The following is a 20,678-nucleotide window of genomic DNA, read 5'->3' on the forward strand; positions in this document are numbered from 1 at the left end:
TCTGAACAGAGTATTCCTTTCGTCCCTTAATTTATGTTCCAGACAAATGACGATTCAAAATCAGTTAGGTGGCTGGGACGATCCCTAAGAAGATAGTGTGAGGTACACTAGAATCAGTGTTTCTCAACCCGGTCCTCAAGGACCCCCTACCCTGCATATTTTCTTTGCAACCCTGAATAGGTACCTGTTTGTAGTTATTCAACCAATCAGCAATGAATTTTGTCAGACGTTGCACACCTTGCATAATTAAGTGCTGCGAGATGATTGGTCGAGTCAGTGCAAGCAGGGCTACCTATGCAGGGTTATAATGAAAATCTGCAGGGTAGGGGTTCCTTGAGGACTGGGTTGAGAAACACCCCCTACCCTGCATATTTTCTTTGCAACCCTGAATAGGTACCTGTCTGTAGTTATTCAACCAATCAGCAATGAATTTTGTCAGACGTTGCACACCTTGCATAATTAAGTGCTGCGGGGCAGGGCTACCTATGCAGGGTTACAATGAAAATCTGCAGGGTAGGGGGGGTCCTCGAGGACCGGGTTGAGAAACACTGCGACTAGATAAGATTTGTATTGTTTTGTTCCCCCGCCCCCCCCCTCGCTTTCGTTTATAAAACGAACGTTGTAATGCGCCAGAGTCCCGCTAGGTGGGGGTCGCACTGACTGACCTCAGACAGCGGTGACGAAGAAGAAGAGCAAAACTGCCGTTTCCAGCATCATCACCTTTAATCCTCCATCGTTCTCGCTCACACCAGCGCACCCAGATCCGGGATTTGCCCTCGTTTCTCCTCCAGGAGTTCAGGTCCGACGCCAGGTACTCTATTATCACTTACCTCTCAACGCGTTGCTTTTAAAATGTTCGCGGCGGTCATGAATCCCGAGAGTCCGCCCGTTGTCTTCGGTCTCTTGGGAGGATGCTAGCATTCTAGCTATCTAGCTAGCTAAGCTTATCCCCAAATCCGCCTCTGCTTTCCCCGCAGTGAAGGACGCTGCGGAGCGGGGCGTGGATGCAGTGCCCCGGCACAGTGTCCACCATTAAACTGGTGACGTCATTAGTGCTGTCAGTTAAGGTTGTTTCCTACATTAATGACATCGTTGAAGTGATTCGCCTGTCAGTTAATTTGTAACGAATTGATACTGGGAGACGTGAAAAGAAGGAGCCCAGCCCTCAACAGTTAGCTAAAACAGCAGGAACAGGGAATGGCTGGTGGAAACAGGCTGCGTTTGCAGCTTTGAACAGAAAGGGTGGCTGAAGTGGCTGAATGAAGCTGTGATAAATAGCTTGGTTTTCTTAATAATTTACTCATATATATCATATATATATATATAGGGAGGGAGAGAGAGTGGCTGAATGAAACTGTGATAAATAGCTTGGTTTTCTTAATAATTTACTCACTCATATATATATATATATATATATATATAGGGAGAGAGAGAGAGTGGCTGAATGAAACTGTGATAAATAGCTTGATTTTCTTAATAATTTACTCATATATATATAGGGAGAGAGAGAGAGTCCAGCCATTAAACTGTGATAAATAGCTTGATTTTCTTAATAATTTACTCATATATATATATATATAGAGAGAGAGAGAGAGAGAGAGAGAGAGAGAGAGAGAGAGAGAGAGAGAGAGAGTCCAGCCATTACTGAACTTACACCAGAGAAATGTGACCGGCCTGTCTTCGGTTTGGCTGGGATTCACCGCCTCACACAGTAAAGGCCCACTCTCTGTACAAATCTGGCTTCAGATGACCACAAGAAGACGTTCATTTTCAGAGCGGCTCCCTTTAAGTGCATAAACTCGGAATGAATAAATCTCATCGCTGAAATGTTTCCCAGAAAAGCTAGAAAATCATGGCCGCCCGTGTTAAGCCGTGACCTGATGGGAGAAACAGGGAAGGCTGTTGTGAATAGCTCATATTGTGTTCACATGTCTCCAGTGTGACAGGCCTGGGGCGACTCTGTCATACAGGTCGTCCAACTTAGAATAGTTACAGAAGTTAGTTTAGTAGTTCGATGCAACAAGTAATAATACAACGTCCAATAGTGTTATGTTTGTACTTTTAATCAGAAATGAGAGTCTCCGTAAACATGCTCTGTGGTATCTGGCGAGTCATGCTGCAACTTGCAGCGACTATTTAGTTAACAGAAGTTAATATTAACAAAGAAAAGATATCTGAATATGTTAGCCATCAATTATTTTGCATGCCGTTCTTTTAAATGCCAAATATAAGTTGGAGGAACACTGTCTCATATAGTGGTTTATACTGCAGGCCTAAAACGCATCTATAATGCAGGGCTGTGAGGCTGGTGTAGTCTTACTGTACCGAGCGCTTTGCACTGAAATGCATTCCTCCAGCCTGACTGTGTGGGAATAAAGAAGACTTGGAACCAGAACTTGAATAAGACCAAGACCACCACAGCCCACCAGCAGTTTGATGATCTAGAAAATTTAATACAGATCCCGAATAGAATCCAAATGATCACATGAATCCATGAGGGAATTAGGCCATCTGAAAGTCTGCAGTAAAGTGCAATGTAAAGAAATAAAAAGAATAGGGTGGAAAATATTTTCTATGGTGTCAAAACCAACACGATATTTTTAAGACGAAGGAGAGCAACTACAGGAGGGGGATATTAGTGGGAGTAAAGGAGTTGAAGTCATTTTTGGGGTCGTGGCAGAAGAGAAGGTGGGACTCTGCTCTCCTTCCATGTTAATTACACGAGCAAGTCTGGTTTTCCATCACCTCTCCCATGACCAGCACCCGCCCGCCCACCCACCCACCCCATCTGTCTTCTCTTTGACCTCTGACCCCAGCAGTATGTCCGAAAAAAGTGAGCTGAAAGCAGAGCTGGAAAGGAAGAAACAACGGATTGCCCAGATTCGAGAAGAGAAGAAGAGAAAAGAAGAGGAGAAGAAAAAGAAGGATGTAAGTAGACGGAAAATATTTATGCATCTTCAGTGGTTGAAACATTCGTTGTGTGTCTGTGTACATTTAGTAGAGTTGGTAATCTAATGTAAGAGCAGCATTCATTAGCACGAGGACTGCTCCATGCTGTTTTTTTAGAGGTCGTCAATCTTTTAGTCATTTTTACTACTCCTGTGTATTTGTAATAAATTGGTAAGTAATAGTACGCAGTATTCAACCATGTTTGCATGTGACACCAAGACAAATAACTTAAAATCTCTTTTCAACGCTTAACTCACTGACTCGGTAAATGTTTGATAAGTGTCAAGAAAGACCAAAAGAAAGGCAGTGAAAGGCAGAACATAAAGGAAAACTGTACTGGGGAAGTACTGACAGGGCACCCAAAGTCACAATACCGTTATTAAAGTGTTAATTTGACGACACAGTCCTTAATTCAAATGCAAACCAAAGAGTTCGTCCCGCTACCAAAATAAACCCACAGGATTGGAAGCTGCTGTCACTCCCAAATCGATTGACAGGTCTCTTAATACGAGGACTAACACTAAACAACAGCTAAATCTGAGTTTCTGATGTTTTCTGATGCTGTAAAAGGTTTGTTCACATCGCTTGTAGTCGTATAACCACACCACATTTTTAATTGACATCAGTTCAAAAATACAAAAAAATTCTCATTTTCAATCCATAACTCAAAACTCTTCTGCCATACTGATCAATTTTATATGCTAAAATAAATCACAGATTTGGCCTTTTAAAGTGGTGACACATATTTTTTTTAAATGTTAAATGATACCATATAGGGCGGCACATTGGTGCCTCACAGCAAGAAGGTCCTGGGTTCGAGCCCCGGGGTAGTCCAACCCTGGGGGTCATCCCAGGGCGTCCTCTGTGTGGAGTTTGCATGTTCTCTCCATGTCTGTGTGGCGTGTCTGTGTGGCGGGTGCTCCGGTTTCCTCCCACAGTCCAAAGACATGTAGGTCAGGTGAATCGGCCGTACTAACTTGTCCCTAGGTGTGAATGTGTCGGCCCTGTGATGGACTGGCAGCTTGTCCAGGGTGTCTCCCCGCCTGCCGCCCAATGACTGCTGGGATAGGCTCCAGCATCCCCGCGACCCCGATTGGGAAAGCGGCTTGGATAATGTATGGATGGATGTTCGTTACTCAGTCGGTTAAGTGTCTTTGTGTTTCTTCTGTGTCTGCAGGGCAACTCAAAGCGCGGTGGGGAGGGCGGTGGAAGCTCAGCCGGCCCCGAAGACTCGATCCTGGAGAGGAAGAGGAGGGAGGCTGAGGCTTTATTACAGAGCGTGGGCATCACCCCTGATGTACCCCACAGTGAGCACACACCTATACAGACACGCTTGTAAACCGGCATGTGTGTTTTGTTTGCTTTGCTGTCAAGTTGTGGGCGTTGCTGGAAAGGTGGCACTGTGTATTTTTAATCTCTCTTCTAACCTGTGCTCTGCCTTGTGTTCAGTCACTGCCCGTCCTTCATCTCACATTGTACATGGATCTTGCTGCATGACTCCTAATCCTGCCAGCCATTTATTTTCATTCTCTTCTCTCTCCTCTCTGTCTGTCTTTCAACCCCTTTGTTTGTTTTGACCTCTGAACCGCATGCGACTTCACACCCTCTCCCTCACTCATTCACTCCCTCACTCACTCCTTCTCTCACACACCTGCTCCCTCACACACTAAAAACACACACACTCCCTCTCACTCACACACTAAAAACACACACTCTCTCTCTCACACACACTCTCTCTTACTCACACACTCTCACACACACACACATTCTCTCTCTTACACACTCACTCTCACACTCACACACACTCTCTCACACTCACACACACACTCTCTCTCTTACTCAAACACACATTCTCACACTCTCACACACACCCACTCTCTCTCACTCACACACAAACAAGCAGTGCAGCCCCTGAGAGTAGTAACAGAGGATACGTGTCTGTTTCACTACTTAGTCCCCGCCCCCATGTCTCCTTCCAACAAATCAGTGGGCAGCGATGCAGGAAGCCAGGATTCTGGGGAAGGAAACGCAGGACCCAGGTGTGTGTGTGTGTGTGTGTGTGTGTGTGTGTGTGTGTGTGTGTGTGTGTGTGTGTGTGTGTGTGTGTGTGTGTGTGTGTGTGTGTGTGTGTGTGTGTGTGTGTGTGTGTGTGTGTGAGAGAGAGATGGGGATGGATTGGTTTTAAGATGGTGGTTGTGAACACATGTAATACCTGCATGGCCAGTCTGTGTTTTACCAAGTTAAAATTGATACAGTCTTACCTGACTTCTGTCTGCCTTTTCACCAGAATGCTGCTGTTTCTCTGTTTCAGTAACACTCTTTAACTCTTTTCTCTCTCTCTCTCTCTCTCTCTCTCTCTCTCTTTCGCTCCTTCTCTTCTTCTCTCCTTCTCTTGTGGCTTGCGTTTTGTCTCTGTTTCTGTTGTTGGGTTTCTCCCATCATCTCTCTATCTGGCTTTCATTTCTTTACTACTTCTCTCACGGCACGCTCCTCTCCCTGTTCCGCCTCTGTCTCTGACTAACGCCATCTGCTGGTGTGGCTGTATCAGGACATTGCACTGGGATCCTGACCCCTCCACTCTGCAACTGCACTCCGACTCTGAGCTCATGGGGTACTGCTCCTCCTTCCTCTTCTCGCGCCTCCTCCTCTCCCACTTGTGGCCACTAGTTACTGTTACTGTATCTGTGGGGTTTCACCTCGAGTCTGTGCAAATGTACCTGTTCATAAAAATACGTGCATGATTTTTGATTGTGTATCACCATGTCTAATTTGTATTTGCATGTTATTATGAGTAAATGTGTGTGTGTGTGTGTGTGTGTGTGTGTGTGTGTGTGTGTGTGTGTGTGTGTGTGTGTGTTGTTCATTTGATTGTGTGTCTAGGCGTGGACCTCTGAGGCTGTGTATGTCCAAAGTCACCCAGGTGGACTTTCTCCCTAAAGAGATGGTTTCTTACTCCAAAGAAACACAGACGCCAACCGAGACAGTGACTGAGCCCCAGCAGAAAGCAGGTATCGCACATGTGCAATCTCTCTCACACACACACACACACACACACACCTCCATACTTTTCCACAACTGCTTGTTTGTTTAAAAGGAGGTACAATCAGTACATGTGTGTGTGTTTGTGTGTGTTTGTGTGAGACAGAGGAGGGAGAGGACGAGGAAATAGCCGAGCCGCTGCCAGTCGAGAACACCGCGAAGGAGGAGCAAGAGGAGCAGGAGGAGGAGGACGGTAAGATCACAGAAACGTTTTGGCTTTTCTTTAATGGGGGGGCTGAACTTGCTCCAAAGACACTCGACTCCATGTTCACGTCCATTTGTCTAAAACTCTGTCATCGTTTTACACAACATGCTGCTTCTAGTGAATTAAAGGAAGTCGAATTTATATGCAAAAATTATAACTCGCCAGTAGGGTACAGATCTGGTCTTTCCAGCCAGCTTTCCGTCGCCTTGCATATGCAGATTGTGGAAAAATAGTTAAAAAATATAATAATTTTTTTTGGATTTTTAGGCCGTCCGGTTAGCGTAGTGGTCTATTCTGTTGCCTACCAACACAGGGATCGCCTGTTTAAATCCCCATGTTACCTCCGGTTTGGTCGGGCGTCCCTACAGACACAATTGGTCATGTCTTTGGCCGAAAGGCCGAATGTAGGTATGTGTCCTGGTCGCTGCACTAGTGCCTCCTCTGGTCGGTCAGGGTGCCTGTTCGGGGGCGGGGGGGATCTGGGGGAATAGCGTGAGCCCCCCCACGTGCTACATCCCCCTGGCAAAACTCCTCACTGTCAGGTGAAAAGAAGCGGCTGGTGACTCCACATGTATTGGAGGAGGCATGTGGTAGCCTGCAGCCCTCCCCGGATTGGCAGAGGGGGTGGAGCAGCGACCGGGACGGCTCGGAAGAGTGGGGTAATTGGCCGGATACAATTGAGGAGGAAAAGAGGGGTGATGTTGATGTTTGACTGGCTTTCCTGTTACTGCTGCAAAACCAGGCGTGGCTGACATGAATGGTGTCGGGCGTATTTAGGCTAAGAGGAGAAGTTATGGGGGGTATTTATTATTATTTAAGTGATATTTATCATCTTACAGTGAACACACATGATCTCCGTCATGGGCTACACTGCACCGTGGTGAAGTTAGTTTTAAGTTGGTTATTCGACAGAAATTCACTCCAGATCCAGCGGCTCCTTCCTACTCAGTTTGACCCAGTGCCAGCAGTAAGAGGACTGCTAGCTCACCTCCGAGTGCTTGCCCTTAAACCACAGGGGAAGCCGCTGGATCTGGAGTGAATGTCTGTTGAATATCCCAACTTAAAACTAACTTCACTGCGATCTACTCTGCTCGACTCTGCTTGGGTCAGCTGATTGTTGTGATTTGTGGCGTTCCAAACACGTGTGTTGCCAACAGTGGAGTTGCTAACTACACAACGACAATCTTCCACCTCTCAGTTTCTTTTTTAATTGGCATTTATCGGCCGTTATAAATGCCGATAATGATTTATTAGCAATTAGCTCATATCGGCCGATAATATCGGCACACCGATTTATCAGTCGGGCTGTAGTATTTCCCTTCTTTTGGGAGGAGCTGCCAACAATCCCAGCAGACATTCAGCAATTGAGCTCAGCATGGCTATATCACTACAACGGCATACCAGGTCGGGTCCTCCGGGAATATGCCGACCAGCTGGCTGAGGTCTTCACACCTGTATTTAACCTCTCACTGTCTCAATCCATAGTTCCGGCATGCTTTAAGACCACCTCTATCATTCCTGTCCCCAAGAAACCAACATCCACATGCCTGTATGACTACTGACCCATAGCACTCATTGCCATGCAGTGCTTTGAGAGACTGGTTCTGGCTCACATCAAAAACATCCCCCCCCCCCCCATTCGACCCACATCAGTTCGCCTACCGTCCCAAAAGGTCTACTGAGGATGCCGTTGCCACTGCCCTGCACTTTGCTCTGACCCACCTTGAACTTAGCAACACATACATCCGGATGCTGTTTATAGATTATAGCTCTGCCTTCAACACTATCATCCCTGCAAAACTAACCACCAAACTCCTCTCCCTTGGCCTTAACCCCTCCCTCTGTAACTGGACCCTGGACTTCCTGACAAACAGACCTCAGTCTGTTAGGTTAGGTGACCACACCTCCTCCACCCTGACCCTCAGCACAGGTGCCCCTCAAGGCTGTGTTCTGAGCCCCCTCCTTTTCTACCTCATTACCCACGACTGCCTGCCAACTCACCCTTCAAATGTTACAGTTCAGTTTGCAGATGACACCACAGTCATTGGCCATATCACCAACAATGACGAGACGGCCTACAGGGACGAGATTCAGCACCTCACATCATGGTGTACTACCAACAATCTTGTCCTCAATGTGCAGAAGACGAAGGAGCTGATTGTGGACTTCAGGAGGTCTAGAAGCTGCAGCCACTCCCCCATACACATCAATGGGGTGGAAGTGGAGCGTGTTTCCAGCTTAAAATTCCTTGGAGTCCACATCAGTGAGGAACTTTGCTGGACATTAAACACCCAGGCCCTTGTGAAAAAGGCCCAACAACGCCTGCGTTTCCTGAGGAGGCTGAGGAATGCCCATCTATCCCCCAAAATTCACACCAGCTTCTACCACTGCACCATAGAGAGCATCCTGACCAGCTGCATCTCAGTGTGGTATGGCAACTGCACCTCTGTAGACCAGGAAGCTCTGCAGCGGGTCGTCAAGGCGGCCCAGCACATCACCGGTACCCTGCTCCCAGCCATAAAAGACATTTATCACAAACGCTGCCTTTGAAGGGGTCTGAGCATCAGCAGAGATCCCACCCACCCCAACCATGGACTGTTCTCCCCCCTGTGCTCTGGGAGGCGCTACAGGAGCCTCAGAGCCCGCACTACCATTCTCAAAAACAGCCTCTTTCCACAAGCTGTTGCCCACCTGAACCTGGCTACCCACTGAATGTCTGTAGATATTTTTAAATATTTTGTACTCTTGCTCTTTTTTAAACTTATTTTTAGCTTTTGGTCTTCATGTGTGTATATCTTATACTGTGTTTGCTGTGTTTGTCTGTGTCTGTCTTGCACTGTTTGGTGAAGCCACAGCCCTCATTTAATTTTTAACATGTGCCTGCACATTGTTTTTAATGACAATACATTGAATTGAATTGAACTGAACATGTCTTCAAACTGCACACACAGACACAAAAAAGGAATCCAGAATTTTGTCTGACTCTGTGTAATTAGGACACAGTAAAATCCCGGAAACTGAACTATCCCCTTAATATTTTTAACTCTGTGGGTGTGTGTGTGTGTGTGTGTGTGTGTGTGTGTGTGTGTAATTGTATAATGTGTGTGTATGTGTGTGTGTGTGTTTAGACACTCCCAAGGAGCTGACAGAAGAGGAGAGGCTGCAGCTCTTGCACTCGGAGGAGTTCCTGTCGTTTTTCGAGCGGGGGACTCGGATTGTGGAGCGAGCCCTGGCCGAGCGCGTGGATGTCTGCTTCGACTACAGTGGCAGAGACCTGGAGGATAAGGAGGGGTGTGTGCAAGCGCTGACCAGATGTGTATTTTAAACATGGACGAATATAGATGGGATTGTTAGACGAATCAGATTTTTCTCTGTCTCCCTGTCAGTGAGATGCAGGCGGGGGCTAAGCTGGTCCTGAACAGACAGTTTTCAGACGAGTGCTGGACGAAGAACAGAGTGGTCACCTGTCTTGACTGGTGCCCCCAGGTTGGTATGCACACAGATATGTATAGTCTTTATCTTTATTTTGTTTATTTGTAAGGGACAATGTACAGTATTAAGAATAAATGTTTCCATTTGATGCATTGTACCAGATTTAGCTCAAAGGTCATTCTCATCCATCATCCCTCGGCAGGTTATGCACGGTTTAAACAAATTCAATACAATACAATACAATACACACAAATACTAAGGCATATATACAATCGACCTTAAACTGCGAAGTGTGCAACATTTAAAACCCAATTAAAAGTGCATTTACTTTAAAAGTTAGGCTAACTCAAGTACATTCTGCTGTAGTTCATCCAAGGCACTAATTTTTGAATAATTTCCCTTCGGTGATGAATAAATCTCCTCATATCTGAAAGTTGTGGTAAGGGATCCTGGGTGGAAGTTAGCAAGAGTGAGCTGTATTCTGAAAACATCCAGCAAAACAGTCCACTCCCTCACTTCTGCCCGAGAGCCTTGTGAATGTGTAAAGTGATTGACAGCAGGTAGGGACCAATGGAAACGCTGACTAGCAAAGACCTCTCCTGATTGGCTGATAAGGAGCAGGTACAGAGAAAACGTTCTGTTTCTGTTTTCAGCATCTAGGGCGGCCACAGAGACTGGGTGTATTTCCCTCTACATCCACTTACTTGATAGCTGTCGGGATGTAGAAAGAGTTTGATTAAATGTTATAAAAAGTGTTCAAAATTAAAATCGCTGATCGCAATTTTAAACTCCTTGGTTGCTCTTTGCTGCCCTCTTTGCAAGGCTCCCTCTGTGACTCATCTGTTTCTCTAAAATGACATTTGATCTGTCTGTTCTGTGTGTCAGTACCCAGAGCTGGTTGTGGCATCCTACAACAACAACGAGGACGCTCCCAACGAACCTGACGGTGTGGCGCTGGTGTGGAACTTGAAGTACAAGAAGAACACACCTGAGTACACCTTCCACTGTCAGGTGGGCTACACCTGTCTCTAACGGGACTGCTTGTTATTGAAGATCTGGTTTGATGCTGGAGCTTGCAGAGATTTTAATATAAGGTTGACGTGGAGTGACGGCCAGCTCAGTGTATTTTTGCACTGTTAAAAGTTTTGTTGGTGTGGGCCATGGTCAGAAGTGTGCAAGTCAAACCGGTATGCAGTTTGAATCATGCTTCATCAGGGAAGTTGCAGGGAGATATTTTCCATCTTAGAAATCAAATAATTGTGCCTAAAATTTAGACGGGCAAATGATTCAGGGCTTTAGAAACTCATGGATTAAACAGTCAACTTGAAACATTCCTCTTCCTCCTCACCCTCCTCTTCCAGTCGGAGGTGATGTCAGTAGGGTTTGCCAACTTCCACCCAAACCTGGTGGTGGGCGGGACTTACTCTGGACAGATTGCCCTGTGGGACAACAGGAGCAACAAACGCACCCCTGTCCAGAGGACGCCTCTGTCTGCAGCTGCACACACGGTAAAGCAACAATAGACACACACACACACACACACTCTCTCTCTCACATGCATGCATGCTTTTACAAAGATGCTGTGGTGTAGCTTGGACTAACCCTGAAATTATTAGTAGATTAAGCAATTACGTGATCAACAGAAAGTTAATGGATTATAATGTTAGCTATGATTCATAATTTTAGTCATTTATTGTATAAAAATACTGAACATATGCAGGTTAAATGTTCACAAATGTGAAGACAGACTAAGTCAGCAGTTTAAGACATCATTGAGGGCTCTTGGAACTTGATGGGTATTTGTCATTACGTCCGACATTTTACAGACTAAATTATTAACGAATCCAAAAAATGATCTCTCTAATCGACAATGAAAATAATCGTTAGTTGGCAAGGTTGTTTGTGTTGTCTGGTATTTTCTCAGGTTGGTTTTGTTTCTTTGTCTTTTGGTCTGACTGACCGTGTCGCTGCACTCTGTTGTTTCCAGCATCCAGTTTACTGTGTGAATATCGTGGGAACGCAGAACGCTCACAACCTGATCAGCATCTCCACCGACGGCAAGATGTGTTCCTGGAGCCTCGACATGCTCTCCCAGCCACAGGTACACTGGTCATGTTGTGATGTGGAGTCATTGTCAGTTTTGTTATGATGGATCCCTGTCCATCTTTAAGAAGAAGCTAAAGACCCAGCTCTTTCACAAACACCTCCACACCTGATAGTATTTTCAAAAAAATCACTTCTGTGCACCCTATGCATTGCCTTTGTGCACTGCCTGTTGACACCTATGTCCTATCGGACTTGGACCTAGTTTTTTGGCACTTACTTGCGTTGTTGCTCCCTGACTAGATCCTGGCTTGTGTTGTATTAACTCTCAGATGTATGTATAAACATCTACTACAGGATATTGTAACATTGTATATGCTGCTAAATGATATTGTAACATTGTATATACTGCTAAATGAAATTGTGATATTGTATATGTTGCTAAATGATATTGTAACATTGTATATGTTGCTAAATGATATTGTAACATTGTATATGCTTGTGGCAAACCAGTGCCACAGCCAGGGTCCACGGACACAGATGGTTGATGAGGGCACAGTAGCCTATTTAATAGAACCACAACTTAAGAACACCAGAGGTGGGGCATCCACGTTGCATGACGGTCTATCCCGTTGCCTACCAACACGTGGCTCGGCGGTTCAAATCCCCGCGTTACCTCCAGCTTGGTCGGGCATCCCTACAGACACAATTGGCTGTGTGTACGGGTGGGAAGCTGGATGTGGGTATGTGTCCTGGTCGCTGCACTACTGCCTCCTCTGGTCGGTCGGGTCGCCTGTTCGGGGGGAGGGGGAACTGGGGGGATAGCGTGATCCTCCCATGCGCTATGTCCCCCTGGCGAAACTCCTCACTGTCAGGTGAAAAGAAGCAGCTGGCGACTCCACATGTATCGGAGGAGGCATGTGGTAGTCTGCAGCCTTCCCCGGATTGGCAGGGGGGTGGAGTAATGACCGGGACGGCTCTGAAGAGTGGGGTAATTGGCCGGATACAATTGGGGAGAAAAAGGGGAAAATTAAAAAAAAGAAAGAAAGAAAACACCAGAGATAAAACCATGTTAAAAGACCAAAACAAAAGTTCATTAGAAGTGTCTTTGGTGGGGGGAGAGCCCAGAAGGTCTGTCCCCACAGCCTTCAGCTCTCCCTGACTCCGGTGTCCTCGTTTGAGGTGTGGAACAAGTTTACCTCAGTTAATTAGACTAACTCACGACAGCTGGTCCACACCCCACTCTGACAGTGTTATTCCCCTGCATGTCGATTAGGCTGTGTGAGGATGTGGACAAAGGGCCTCTGGGTTCAAATGACCCGCTGCGTCCCCTTGTGGATTCCGTACGGTCGGTAGTGGGTTTGGTACACAAGGAGGCGTCTGACGCTGAGCAGTGTGCCGCTGTGTGTGTCTGCCCTCACAGGAGAGTCTGGAGCTGGTGTTCAAACAGAGCAAGTCGGTGGCTGTCACCTCCATGGCCTTCCCCCTCGCGGACGTTAACAACTTTGTGGTGGGCAGTGAGGACGGTTCCGTCTACACCGCCTCCCGCCACGGAAGGTGTGTGTGTGTGTGTGTACACTCCGCCTTTCAACAGCATATTTCTCTGATAGAAAATCGAAACACAAGAAGTTCTCCATCTTGAAAGAGGCTGTTTGGGGGACGGAAGCTCTTATGTTTTTTTTTTTTACCTAAGCCCTGTTTTCCCAGCCTTGCACAGCCAGCCAGCTCAATTTCTGCTGCGAGATATTAGTCTGAAGAGGATCCATTTAGAATTGATTGTGTCTGGCAGCAGGAAGTCAGGCTAGTCTGCGAACTATAGGAAGGGTCCAGGTGATGAAGACCAGCGAGCGGCACCGTACTTGGGAAAACAGCAACAACGGTGGCAGTGGTCACTGGTCTTCCTCATCTAAATCCTTCAAACTGATTGGCCCAGTAAAAAACTTGTGGTCTAAAAATCTTATACCGAAGTATACCAAGTATACCAAACATACCTTTTCCAGACTTGTGTCCTGAGCGAAACTGGACCTCATGTGATATCGGGCTAGCTGTGCGAGGCGACTATTTTCCTGTTGGTAGGAGAGCAGCTGCGCGATGGGTAACCCACTAAAGAGCTTTTTTTTTTTTTTTTTTTACATCAACAGACTCAGGATGTCATGAGAGGAGTCTAAAGAGCCTTAGTCACAACATCAGTGATGTAATAACACCGATATCTATCGACAGAGTTGTAAAGAAATGCAAAAAAAGAAAATGTAGAACAGATCTGTCACTGTAGTGACTGACTGACTAACTGGGATGGTCGTTTCATAATGGAGGGCGTTTTCAGACAATTCTCATATCACTCTGAGGTTGTCAGTGCCACGTAAGAGCTTGTAGTGGACGTTATGTGGTGAAGGGTGACACTTCAGGTCAGCGTGCAGCAGTCAGCTAATGCTGCCTTACTCAATACTCACTACTCCATTTATTAATTTATTAATTCAGCCACCCATTACTCAGTTTGACTCCTGACAGTGGGGAAATATGACTTGAGTTTCACCTGAACTCAGACTGCTTGTTACTACTGGTAAACACAGACAGGATATAACTCTAGCAGCTTCTATGGCAAGTAACCAGCCACGGGTCGAAGGTTCTGTTCTGTTCTGACGGGTGAACTCAAGACGCCGGTGAGTTTCCGCCGTCGTCGTAGCTCAAAGTTAGGACTCAGGAGAACCTGGGTAAGGGTTCAGTTTATGAAGAATAAAATGTTTGGGTTAACTGTCAGGGTTGAGCTAAAAGTACAGAAATACACGTGTGTGTGTGTGTGTGTTACAGTAAGGCTGGTATCACTGACGTGTTTGAGGGTCACCATGGCCCGGTGACCGGCCTGAGCTGTCACAACGCCGCGGGACCCGTGGACTTCTCTGATCTGTTCATCTCCTCCTCCTTTGATTGGACCATCAAACTGTGGAGCTCCAAGGTAACACTCACTGACACACTTACACACCGATAGCGAACGTCCATCATTTCACCCTCCTGTCTGTGTCTTGCAGAACACTCGTCCGTTGTACTCATTCGAGGACAGCTGTGATTACATCTACGATGCAATGTGGTCTCCCACACACCCTGCCCTGTTCGCCTGTGTGGACCTGTCGGGACATCTGGACCTCTGGAACCTCAACAGTGATACTGAAGTATGTGCAGAAACACACAATGTGCAGAACTGTGTGTCTTAAAACTACATACCTTTATGTATTGCACAACCCCGTGTTACCTCCAGCTTGGTTGGGCGTCCCTACAGACACAACTGGCCGTGTCTGCGGGTGGGAAGCCGGATGTGGTTATGTGTCCTGGTCGCTGCACTAGCGCCTCCTCTGGTCGGTCTGGGCGCCTGTTTGGGGGGAAGGGGAACTGGGGGGAATAGCGTGATCCTCCCGCGCGCTACATCCCCCTGGCGAAACTCCTCACTGTCAGGTGAAAAGAAGTGGCTGGCGACTCCACATGTATGGGAGGAGGCATGTGGTAGTCTGCAGCCCTCCCCAGATCGGCAGAGGGGGTGGAGCAGCGACCGGGACGTCTCGGAAGAGTGGAGTGGGGTAATTGGCAGGATACAATTGGGGAGAAAAAAAAGGGGGGGGTAATAGTGAGGTCTGGTCATGGTGCAGAACGCCGTCGTATCGGACAGCATCAGCAGTGGGGGGGGGGGGGTGATATAGGACGCCATGTTGTAAGCTGTAGTCGCAGCTTGTGTCACTGAGCGTGCCGTGTGCCACGTACGGTGGAGCCTCATGATGGGAGAGATGAAGGGAGTTCCTGTTCTTGTCATGTAATGGAAGTCCTCTCAGGAAGTCAGACGTGTCTCATGGCTACGTAGGGGCTAGTACACTGCGAGTGACATAAAGGATAGTTTTCAGTCTGGTCGGAGCAGCCAGACTGAGACTCACATCTGGAAATGTGATATGACTCACTGTTCAAACCACCTACAGGTGTGGCTGTAATCTGATTTGCATAAATTAATTTCCCTGTTTGAAATACACTTTGGCACATTTGGATGAACCAAAAATCAGATTTGAGCTGCCGGTCTGAACGCAGCCTCAACGCGTACTCTATCGTCTACGTGCCGTCCGAATTCCACAGCTTTAACGACGGTGCTCTTCAAAGTAGTTTTTTTCAGAAAATGTCCAAATTCCATTAAGTGTGGCTTCTCAGATATCACGTGTGTTGTGACGGCAGCATCCCTGTGTTTGGTGTGTGTGTAGGTACCCACTGCCAGTGTGTGTGTCGACGGGGGTCCGGCCGTGAACCGTGTGAAGTGGGCTCACTCTGGTAAAGAGATCGCCACCGGGGACTCGGAGGGCCGGGTGCAGGTCTACGATGTCGGAGAGGTGAGATGCCGCTTCTTTAATTGTACTCATGTCTTCACACTAGGGTGGGGCCATATGTCCACATTTTCCTACCGGCCACCCCCCCCCCCCCGGAACCGCACACAAACGGCAAGCCAAAGGACCAAAATAAAGTAATTTCTAAAGGAGTAGTGCCGGCAAAAGACTCTTAACACTACCAGTTTGCACAAGCATTAATGTGAAAATCTGATTTTATAGAAACATTACAGCCTATATACTACTCTTCTTTAATATATACTACTCTTCTTTAATATATACTACTCTTCTTTAATATATACTACTCTTCTTCAATATATATTACTCTTCTTCAGTATATACTACTCATCTTTAATATATACTACTCTTCTTTAATATATACTACTCTTCTTCAATATATATTACTCTTCTTCAATATATACTACTCTTCTTTAATATATACTACTCTTCTTTAATATATACTACTCTTCTTTAATATATACTACTCTTCTTTAATATATACTACTCTTCTTTAATATATACTACCCTTCTTTAATATATACTACTCTTCTTTAATATATACTACTCTTCTTCAATGTATACTACTCATCTTTAATATATACTGCTCTTCTTTAATATATACTACTCTTTAATATATACTACTCTTCTTCAACATATACTACTCTTCTTCAATATATACTACTCTTCTTCAACATATACTACTCTTCTTCAATATATACTACTATTCTTCAATATATACTACCCTTCTTTAATATATACTACTCTTCTTCAATATATACTACTCTTATTTAATATATACTACTCTTATTTAATATATACTACTCTTCTTCAATATATACTACTCTTCTTTAATATATACTACTCTTCTTTAATATATACTACCCTTCTTTAATATATACTACTCTTCTTCAATATATACTACTCTTCTTTAATATATACTACTCTTCTTTAATATATACTACCCTTCAACATATACTACTCTTCTTCAACATATACTACTCTTCTTCAATATATACTACTCTTCTTTAATATATACTACTCTTCTTTAATATATACTACTCTTCTTTAATATATACTACTCTTCAACATATACTACTCTTCTTCAACATATACTACTCTTCTTCAATATATACTACTCTTTTTCAACATATACTACTCTTCTTCAATATATACTACTCTTCAACATATACTACTCTTCTTCAACATATACTGCTCTTCTTTAATATATACTGCTCTTCTTTAATATATACTGCTCTTCTTTAATATATACTACTCTTCTTTAATATATACTACCCTTCTTTAATATATACTGCTCTTCTTCAATATATACTACTCTTCTTTAATATATACTACTCTTCTTTAATATATACTACCCTTCTTTAATATATACTACTCTTCTTCAATATAAACTACTCTTCTTTAATATATACTACTCTTCTTTAATATATACTACCATTCTTCAACATATACTTCTCTTCTTCAATATATACTACTCTTCTTCAACATATACTATTCTTTAATATATACTACTCTTCTTCAATATGTACTACCCTTCTTCAATATGTACTACTCTTCTTTACTATATACTACTCTTCTTTAATATATACTACTCTTCTTTAATATATACTACCCTTCTTTAATATATACTATTCTTCTTCAATATATACTATTCTTCTTTAATATATACTACTCTTCTTCAATATATACTATTCTTCTTCAACATATACTACTCTTCTTCAACATATACTACTCTTCTTCAATATATACTACTCTTCTTCAATATATACTACCCTTCTTTAATATATACTACTCTTCTTCAATATATACTACTCTTCAATTAAAATTAATCACCGTGAGAACTTTGCTAAGCGATAGGTTGTAAAGACGTCTGAGAACGACTCCTCTGCTTGCAGCCTCCAAAGGAGCCAACAGGTGGGGGTAACATAACTATGCTGTTAAATGATCGGGGAGCACAACTGCACATAGTGTTTGGCCTACTTCTCAAATACTGCATTAAAGTTGACGTCGCTTTCCAGCACCAGTCGATCGGACAGCCGCCACTAAAGACGGCTTGAGTGACATGTCGTCACCGCCCTGTTTCGTGAGACTCGTCAGAACTCAGTGCAGCAGGAACGTGCATGTGGCCCAACTCCACCTGCCAGTTCCTACTCACGCACACTTTGAATTGCCCTTTACAGGTTGATTATTTACTGAGTTTTATTTACCGAGTTGAATTCTGGAGGAGTAAGAAAATCAGTAAAATAAGGGCGTCCGGGTGGCTTGGCGATCTATTCCGTTGCCTACAAACACGGGAATCACCGGATCGAATCCCCGCGTTACCTCCGGCTTGGTCAGGCGTCCCTACAGACACAATTGACTGTGTCTGCGGGTGGGAAGCCGGATGTGGGTGTGTGTCCTGGTTGCTGCATTAGCGCCTCCTCTGGTCAGTCGGGGCGCCTGTTCCGGGGGGGGGGGGAATAGCGTGATCCTTCCACGCGCTACATCCCCCTGGTGAAACTCTGCCCTCCCTGGATCGGCAGAGGGGGTGGAGCAGCAACCGGGACGGCTCGGAAGAGTGGGGTAATTGGCCGGATACAATTGGGGAGAAAAAAGGGGAGGAAATCCCTCCCCCCAAAAAAACAACATCACTCAGTAGATATTTGGGTTCAGATGGTGGTCAGTCCACCATCTGTGCTCTGACATTGTGTTTTTTTTTTTTGCACTGCAGCAAATCTGCGTGCCCCGGGCCGACGAGTGGACGCGGTTTGTCCGGACGCTGGCGGAGATCAAGGAGAACCGAGAGGAGGCGGAGGAGCTGGCCATCTAAAGGTCAACGGGACGGCTTCGAAAAACACACGACCCGAACGCCCCGCCGTTGGGGGCGGAGCCAAACACCCTCCGTCCTCCACCTGCCAGCTTCCTCTCCCTCCCACCGACAGGAACACGCACAACGCCCGAGACGTGTAGAGCTAGAACGGCCAGAACAGACCCGCTTCTCCACCTGACGGTTTCGGACACTAACCAGGCAGTTCAGATGTTTGCTAGTTTACTGACCAGTCGGCCATGTTGACTGGCTGTGGTTCTGTAGTTGTTGGTGCTTACTGGACTTTTCTATCGGATAATTCGGGGGGGTGCTAAATACCTGTAGCGGATATAAATTGGATTATGGTGGCTGTTCATTCTGTCGTTCTGGCTCTACAGCGTCTTCCCGGCCGTTCTGCCAACAGGTGGGAGACATGACTCTTTTCTACAGCCTCAACCAACTCAGCTCTTTTTTTCAGATATGCAATACTTTGTACTTGCACCTTTTTAATACCATTCGAGTGTTTTTACTTTTTAATATTTTCCTGATATGCTTTTGTACACACGGCTTGAAATGTGTCGTTTTCCAGATAAGCTGACCTGCAACCTTATACGTCTACACTGCCAGCGTGGTAGTACCGAATTTTACTACAGTGGCAATGCCACTTACATACACACACACACACACAGGCGTCTGGGTAGCATGGCGGTCTATTCCGTTGCCTACCAACACAGGGATCTCGGGTTCGAATCCCTGTGTTACCTCCGGTGTGGTCGGGCGTCCCTGCAGACATAACTGGCCATGTCTGCGGGTGGGAGGCCGGATGTGGGTGTGTGTCCTGGTCGCTGCACTTGCGCCTCCTCTGGTCGGTCGGGGCACCTGTTCGGGTGGTAGGGGGAAGTGGGGAGAATAGCGAGATCCTCCCACGCACTACGTCCCCCTGGTGAAACTCCTCACTGTCAGGTGAAAAGAAGCGGCTGGTGACTCCACATGTATCGGAGGAGGCATGTGGTAGTCTGCAGCCCTCTCCGGATCGGCAGAGGTGGTGGAGCAGAGACCGGGACGGCAATTGGCCAAGTACAATTTGGAGAAAAAGGGGAGTGGGGAATCCAAAAAATATATACACACACACACACACACACAATCTCTCTTAACGCCTGTAGACAGCTTTATTTCATCCTTACGTTTTAACCACTATAATATTTAATATTTATTCTGGTGGTGGCACTCATGTATGTTAACATGCGGAGAAGAAAATGCTGCTTTGTACTAAAAAGCTGGAGCTGTAAATCCTGGCCGTCGCCGCTACAGCCAAGCGTTTTACTCAGCTAATACTTGTCCATTACCTGCCTTGAGCTCGCTGACACTTGCCAGTGTAGAAGTTTTGTTTTCCGTACCAAAGCTTGATTTGTTTTATATTTTCCGTGTTGAGTAGAAAACGTGTTCTCGACTTCTTCCTATGAGCATCCGAATGAAATGTAAAAACGGAGACCTGAGGCTCCACATTTAGTTTGTCCCCCCAAAGATCCCGAATTGGATTTTTACTCGGCCTTCCTGTGCAGATGTTGCTCCGTCTGTTTAACAGGAAGTGAGATCAGTGTTCCATCCAGACCTGCTGTACTGTAGCTCCTCCTGCCTCTTACCACTACACCGAATGGCACTTTCTCAATAAAGGAAAAAAAAAAAAAAAATCAGGCATATTGGTAAAATTAATCATATGGATGATTTATTTCAATAAAATACAATACAATGAATGAACTGAAATGCATTTAATTTATTATTACCGAACTCTCCGCTCATGATTGTTGTTTATAAAGAAAAGATCTGTACATCAGTGGGTTTTTAAGAGACCGTG

At 45.4% G+C, this 20,678-nt stretch overlaps 1 protein-coding gene across 3 annotated transcripts; it reads left to right on the forward strand.

Annotated features, from left to right (window-relative positions):
* Positions 1-687: 687 nt before the first annotated feature.
* On the forward strand, positions 688-18,885 carry LOC130123351 (dynein, cytoplasmic 1, intermediate chain 2a-like). Of its 3 annotated transcripts, none has more exons than XM_056292482.1 (16): positions 688-811; positions 2,817-2,928; positions 4,127-4,256; positions 4,904-4,988; positions 5,830-5,957; positions 6,095-6,181; positions 9,322-9,484; positions 9,580-9,679; positions 10,511-10,636; positions 10,987-11,133; positions 11,613-11,726; positions 13,092-13,225; positions 14,477-14,621; positions 14,695-14,835; positions 15,901-16,026; positions 18,749-18,885. In XM_056292482.1, exons 2-16 carry the CDS (start codon positions 2,821-2,823, stop codon positions 18,845-18,847), a joined length of 1,833 nt encoding a protein of 610 aa, XP_056148457.1. In that variant the 5' UTR covers positions 688-811; positions 2,817-2,820; the 3' UTR covers positions 18,848-18,885. The 3 variants fall into 3 exon arrangements, with proteins under 3 accessions (XP_056148457.1, XP_056148458.1, XP_056148459.1); XM_056292483.1 differs by having other exon boundaries at positions 727-811; positions 2,820-2,928; XM_056292484.1 differs by lacking the exons at positions 688-811; positions 2,817-2,928; positions 4,904-4,988 and having other exon boundaries at positions 4,157-4,256.
* Positions 18,886-20,678: the final 1,793 nt, after the last annotated feature.

The sequence above is a fragment of the Lampris incognitus genome, chromosome 14, assembly GCF_029633865.1.
Source record: "Lampris incognitus isolate fLamInc1 chromosome 14, fLamInc1.hap2, whole genome shotgun sequence".
Taxonomy (NCBI): Eukaryota; Metazoa; Chordata; class Actinopteri; order Lampriformes; family Lampridae; genus Lampris; species Lampris incognitus.

Coding starts and splice junctions, on each gene's coding strand:
- LOC130123351 (XM_056292482.1), top strand. CDS start 2,821: ATGTCCGAAAAAAGTGAGCTGAAAGCAGAGCTGGAAAGGAAGAAACAA. Junction 10,637..10,986: donor AGTACACCTTCCACTGTCAG/GTGGGCTACACC, acceptor CTCCTCTTCCAG/TCGGAGGTGATGTCAGTAGG. Junction 11,134..11,612: donor TGTCTGCAGCTGCACACACG/GTAAAGCAACAA, acceptor TGTTGTTTCCAG/CATCCAGTTTACTGTGTGAA.